This window comes from Odontesthes bonariensis, chromosome 10 (assembly GCF_027942865.1).
Source record: "Odontesthes bonariensis isolate fOdoBon6 chromosome 10, fOdoBon6.hap1, whole genome shotgun sequence".
NCBI classification, from domain to species: Eukaryota; Metazoa; Chordata; class Actinopteri; order Atheriniformes; family Atherinopsidae; genus Odontesthes; species Odontesthes bonariensis.
Window position 1 is genome coordinate 11,928,725 of NC_134515.1, and position 7,363 is coordinate 11,936,087.

At 35.1% G+C, this 7,363-nt stretch overlaps 1 protein-coding gene across 1 annotated transcript in view; it reads left to right on the forward strand.

Moving 5' to 3' along the window:
* LOC142390672 (uncharacterized) overlaps positions 1-7,123 on the forward strand; it is a 22,013-nt gene extending 14,890 nt beyond the window's left edge. The window contains exons 7-10 of the mRNA XM_075476294.1: positions 1,313-1,429; positions 1,907-1,993; positions 6,324-6,471; positions 6,590-7,123. Coding sequence (XP_075332409.1) covers positions 1,313-1,429; positions 1,907-1,993; positions 6,324-6,471; positions 6,590-6,609 — 372 coding nt within the window. The 3' untranslated portion in view covers positions 6,610-7,123. The remainder of the gene's footprint in view (positions 1-1,312; positions 1,430-1,906; positions 1,994-6,323; positions 6,472-6,589) is intronic.
* Positions 7,124-7,363: the final 240 nt, after the last annotated feature.

A 7,363-nucleotide genomic window follows, 5' to 3' on the forward strand; every position in this document is an offset into this window, starting at 1 on the left:
ATGCGGGGTCCACAGTGGAGACACCAGTAGTGACACCCTTAGGTTTGTTTATTTCCCAGTGCTGGTCCAAACATTTGGACGTAAAAACTGGCCTGCGGGTCAAGTGTGCACTCTGTTGGAACCGTGTACAACAATTCTCTTTATAAACTAAACCCTGCACGGCTCATAGGTGAATTTGTTGTAGAGACGTAATAAACACACCATTAAAAGCCTCAAAATATGTCAACAGACGTTGTAGGATTTGTGTCCTATGTGTGGAACATTTAAAAAGGCTGCAAACTTCCAAGATTTTGGTGTGGATGTTCGCTAAAACTGACCAAACGTTTTTACTCAAGAACGTGTCTGAAACAGGACCGAGGTTGCTAACTGAGGCCGAAATGATAAGGTCATAAGTTTCCTATAACATAACAGATGAATAAGCTGATGATTTTAATGTTGTGTATTTCGCGTTTGTCATGACATAGAACACAAAAGTAAATGTAAATGTAAAAGTCTGGAGTATTTAAACATGTCTCATTAGATTTATTTTTAAGAGCCAACACCAGGTTTGATCTCTTCTGTTTTACAGTTTCACAGAGCAGAGGGAGAAATGATCACGATCGTATTGTTCTCATGAATTTAAACTTGAATGTTGGCAAACAAATCCTCTGCATCTGTGGGTCATCCTGTTTTTTCTCTGAGCTCTCCAGCAGTAAAATCCAACCTGATGGTTATTTTCAGTCCAGGTCTTCTTTCTTATTTCCTTTCACAGTCTTTTTTTTGTAGTTTTTGCTTTATTCTTTATGTTTTTATTTGTTTGCGGTTGCAATACGTGTCACACTGGGAATAAAAACAAAGTACTGAAGTGCAGTTTCTCCACCTTTGGGTGCTGCAGGGCAGACTCAAGTCCAGGAATGTGCGTACACAAAGGTTGGAACACAGATTCAAAACGTCTCTAGTGTTGCTTTGACTTTGCAATGTTCATATCAGCCTCAGGAGATCAAGGTAAGACGTGTAGACGTGATACATGTGATACGCTGCATTGGTTGGAAACTATTTAAAAAAAAAAACAAACTGGTCTTTCTGGTCTTGTCAGATGTCATTTTGCACAATAAAAGCGACTAAACCCATGTTGCTGCTTTCAGTGAGATGTGACGCATCTGTTGTTGTGAGAGCTTGTCTGTGTGCATTCTTCTGCGTCTCGTTCCTCTACGTTTTTGGGACAGAATGTCCCATGAGTGACCTGGGTGTTGGGATTAAGCGGAGAATGATATGTGCTTGTTGCAAGAGACCTGGCTTCAGTAATGATGCGTTGTGGTGTGAACTTTTTCAGTTGTGTCTGTGTATCCTGATCACAACGTTGGACTCGGCCATGTCTGCTGCCAACAGAATAATCCTGGGTGTCGGTGTGGTCTGGGCCTGCCTGACCGCCGCTGTAGGGGCCGTTGCGGTGAGTGCTGTTTATCCTCCTCATTGTCAGGTCGCATCAAGAGACAAAAAACAGATGAACGGTGAAATATTTTATGATAATCAGCCACTATAATAAAACTCCTGACATTGTGAAGTGAGAAACATTGATCTTCCAGTTGCATTACAAAGTTGGCCTTCATGTGGCCAATTCACCCACCTAAACACTTGTACAAACCAAGCATCACCATTGCACCACCTAACAGCAGCAGGACCGTGCACCACCCCAGATTCCAATCAAATCGATCATACGCATGATGCACCTCAACAAGTTGACCCCAAAGTATCAACTGTCCCACAGGAAACCCCCTGAGATCCTTTGCCTATTTGTCAATGTGTCACAGCTGTTTTTTAGCCACAAGATAGGTCAACAGAATATAAGGCAGGTAGTTTTAATGTTTGGCTGATTGGTATATTGGCAGCAGTTGTGGTGAATTCAAATGCTGTGTTGTTTTTTCAGGTTTTAAAGGAAGCCAAGATCTTGGTTTGGGTCTTCATGGTGCAGAACCTTCCTCAACTGGCCTACTTTTTGTATTTGATGTACATGGTAAGTCCGCATAGACTTTTCTTGGACTCCAACAGGACTTTATGAAGTGAACTGATTTTCCCAGAGAAAATTGTGCATCTCAAGTCTTTTCCTCAAAGCATCAACATAGTTTGTTTACTGAGGCTATAAGGCCTTAAAAACATGTCATACTTGCACTTGCACTAAAAATGCTTGGTGACTTCCTTGAATTTCTGGGTGCTGCAGTTTTTAGCAAATATTTCTCAAGCAGCAGTAAAAGATGACTTTGATAGGACACAGTTTCAGCCAAGCTTTCGCTGTCAGATGGCCTCACATTTGAACCTGGAATACTTTGGTGTACAGAGGAGTTCATGGTGGACTCAATGACTGCAAGATGTTCATGTCCTGTGGCAAAACAAGCCAAATTATCAGCCCTCCACCACCGTGCTTAACAGTTGGTATGAGGTTGTCAAGTTGCCAAGTTCTCCACTGAGCAAATTCCACAACTTGAAAGGGACTAATTCTCAACCCGAGGGGAACTGGATTCCACTCAAAGACTTTTTCTTTTATCCCTCTTTTTTTCAGATTCAGACAGAGATTTATATTTATATATATACACACATACATACATGAAAACACACACATATATACACATATATATACACACATACATACATACATACATGAAAACACACACATATATACACATATATATACACACATACATACATACATACATGAAAACACACACATATATACACATATATATACACACATACATACATACATACATGAAAACACACACATATATACACACATACATACATGAAAACACGCACATATATACACACATACATACATGAAAACACGCACATATATACACACATACATACACACATACATGAAAACACGCACATATATACACATATATATATACACACATACATACATGAAAACACGCACATATATACACATATACATACATACATACATACATGAAAACACACACATATATACACATATATATATACACACATACATGAAAACACGCACATATATACACATATACATACATACATACATGAAAACACACACATATATACACATATATATACACACATACACACATACATACATGAAAACACGCACATATATACACACATACATACATACATACATGAAAACACGCACATATATACACATATATATACACACATACATGAAAACACACACATATATACACATATATATACACACATACACACATACATACATGAAAACACGCACATATATACACACATACATACATACATACATGAAAACACGCACATATATACACACATACATACATACATACATGAAAACACACACATATATACACATATATATACACACATACATGAAAACACGCACATATATACACACATACATACATACATACATGAAAACACGCACATATATACACATATATATACACACATACATGAAAACACGCACATATATACACATATATATACACATATACATACACACATACATGAAAACACACACATATATACACATATATATACACACATACATACATGAAAACACACACATATATACACATATATATACACACATACATACATACATACATGAAAACACACACATATATACACATATATATACACACATACATACATACATACATGAAAACACACACATATATACACATATATATACACACATACATACATACATACATGAAAACACACACATATATACACATATATATACACACATACATACATACATACATGAAAACACGCACATATATACACATATACATACATACATGAAAACACACACATATATACACATATATATATACACACATACATGAAAACACGCACATATATACACATATACATACATACATACATGAAAACACACACATATATACACATATATATACACACATACACACATACATACATGAAAACACGCACATATATACACACATACATACATACATACATGAAAACACGCACATATATATACACATATATATACACACATACATGAAAACACACACATATATACACATATATATACACACATACATACATACATACATGAAAACACACACATATATACACATATATATACACACATACACACATACATACATGAAAACACGCACATATATACACACATACATACATACATACATGAAAACACGCACATATATACACACATACATACATACATACATGAAAACACGCACATATATACACATATATATACACACATACATGAAAACACGCACATATATACACATATATATACACATATACATACACACATACATGAAAACACACACATATATACACATATATATACACACATACATACATGAAAACACACACATATATACACATATATATACACACATACATACATACATACATGAAAACACACACATATATACACATATATATACACACATACATACATACATACATGAAAACACACACATATATACACATATATATACACACATACATACATACATACATGAAAACACACACATATATACACACATACATACATGAAAACACGCACATATATACACACATACATACATGAAAACACGCACATATATACACACATACATACACACATACATGAAAACACGCACATATATACACATATATATATACACACATACATACATGAAAACACGCACATATATACACATATACATACATACATACATACATGAAAACACACACATATATACACATATATATATACACACATACATGAAAACACGCACATATATACACATATACATACATACATACATGAAAACACACACATATATACACACATACATACATGAAAACACGCACATATATACACATATACATACATACATACATACATACATGAAAACACACACATATATACACATATATATATACACACATACATACATGAAAACACGCACATATATACACACATACATACATACATACATGAAAACACGCACATATATACACATATATATACACACATACATACATACATACATGAAAACACACACATATATACACATATATATACACACATACATACATACATACATGAAAACACGCACATATATACACATATATATACACACATACATACATACATACATGAAAACACGCACATATATACACATATATATACACACATACATACATACATACATGAAAACACGCACATATATACACATATATATACACACATACATACATACATACATGAAAACACGCACATATATACACACATACATACACACATACATGAAAACACACACATATATACACATATATATACACACATACATACATACATACATGAAAACACACACATATATACACATATATATACACACATACACACATACATACATGAAAATACGCACATATATACACACATACATACATACATACATGAAAACACGCACATATATACACATATATATACACACATACATGAAAACACGCACATATATACACATATACATACATACATACATACATGAAAACACACATATATACACATATATATACACATATACATACACACATACATGAAAACACACACATATATACACATATATATACACACATACACACATACATACATGAAAACACGCACATATATACACACATACATACATACATACATGAAAACACGCACATATATACACACATACATACACACATACATGAAAACACGCACATATATACACACATACATACACACATACATGAAAACACACACATATATACACACATACATACATACATACATGAAAACACGCACATATATACACACATACATACATACATACATGAAAACACGCACATATATACACACATACATACATGAAAACACACACACACATATATACACAGGTACATGTCTTGCCTCAGAACCCCTAGGTAGGTAGGTAGGTATCTTTCATGCAGGGGATTTGTTCCCTGGTCCCCCAGATGAAAGGGGGCAATCTTACCACTACACTATCCAGTCATAAATACATGAAAACACACATTTATATATACATAAATGTGTGTTGTTTCGGAAGCAGAGGATGGGCTGCCTTTTTCACAAGACTCTACCTCAAAGTACTTAAAGCTCAGCAGTTTATTAAAAGCCCTTCACACCTTCACATCTTTTCATCATGTTCATTTATTCGTTCAAACCACAGCTTACACAGCACAAAGATTCATTGTGATATGAGAACCCCATTTCACGGTGATGCTCACTAATCCAGACAAGCTGTGCATGGAGACGGGGATTCCTGCTGGAAAACACATATTCTTTGTCATTACAGGTGGTGGAAAAATGGTTCCATGACAACACGTACACGCTGGAGGCAGCTGCTGTCACCGGAGCTTTGATTTCACTGCTGATCAAAGTGGTTTTGTTCTGGGGCCTCATCAGGCTGGTGCACAACTTTGGACAAGGCCTGAGAGAGCGAAGTGAGTTCACTGTGTGGTACATCACCTGGAGAAAATTTTGACTAGAAAGCATGAGCACACCAAAATATTTCCGTCACAACCTGACCTTTATTTTGTTTTCTGATTATATTTGCTTTAGTGTTTGCATCCAGCAGGTGATACAGCGTCGAGCGGCTGTGGATCAAGGACGCAGCTGCGTGTCGATGGAAGCTTTAAATCTGGACACACCTGGATTTTTATTCAGCATTAATTCCACCAAAACATCTTACCAAGCATTTTATTTACACATTTATTTCCTCTAACATTTCGTTCATTGTAGATAATTTATTTTGGCTTAATCAGCGTTTCTGTTTACAAGATGCAGAATGATTTTTTTCTCATAATGTTGTTGCACTGCTCTGGTTTGTTTTATATAAACTTACATCGAATGCCTTTTATCTGCTAGATTTTCAAGGGACGATATTTGTACTTTACTCTAACTTGCACTGTATTGTATGAATCTAATGCCTTTAGTGTATTTTCTTTAAAGTGACCAACATCCTCCGATTTTACGGAGGAACTGTGTTGTGATTTGCGTCTCGTTGACAGATTTCTTCTACTGAACTTTCGACTGCACTTTAATGCCTCTGTTTTTTTAAATTCACTATTCTAAATAAAATATTAAATCTTTGAATTGTTTTTCAATCATTTTAAAAGGAAACTAGCGTTTTTAAGTATGAATGCAGGTCATGGCTCATCACACACACACACAACGGCAGCTTTTGTTGGACAGTTTTTCCTCAAAAAGTATGTATATTTGTACCTTACAGATCTCCATATTTTCCCAACAGATAACTTCACTCTCTTGTGGTTCCTTGAGTTTCTAAAAGTAAATTAGGAGGCAAAACCTTCAGTTATCAGGACCCTCTCAGCT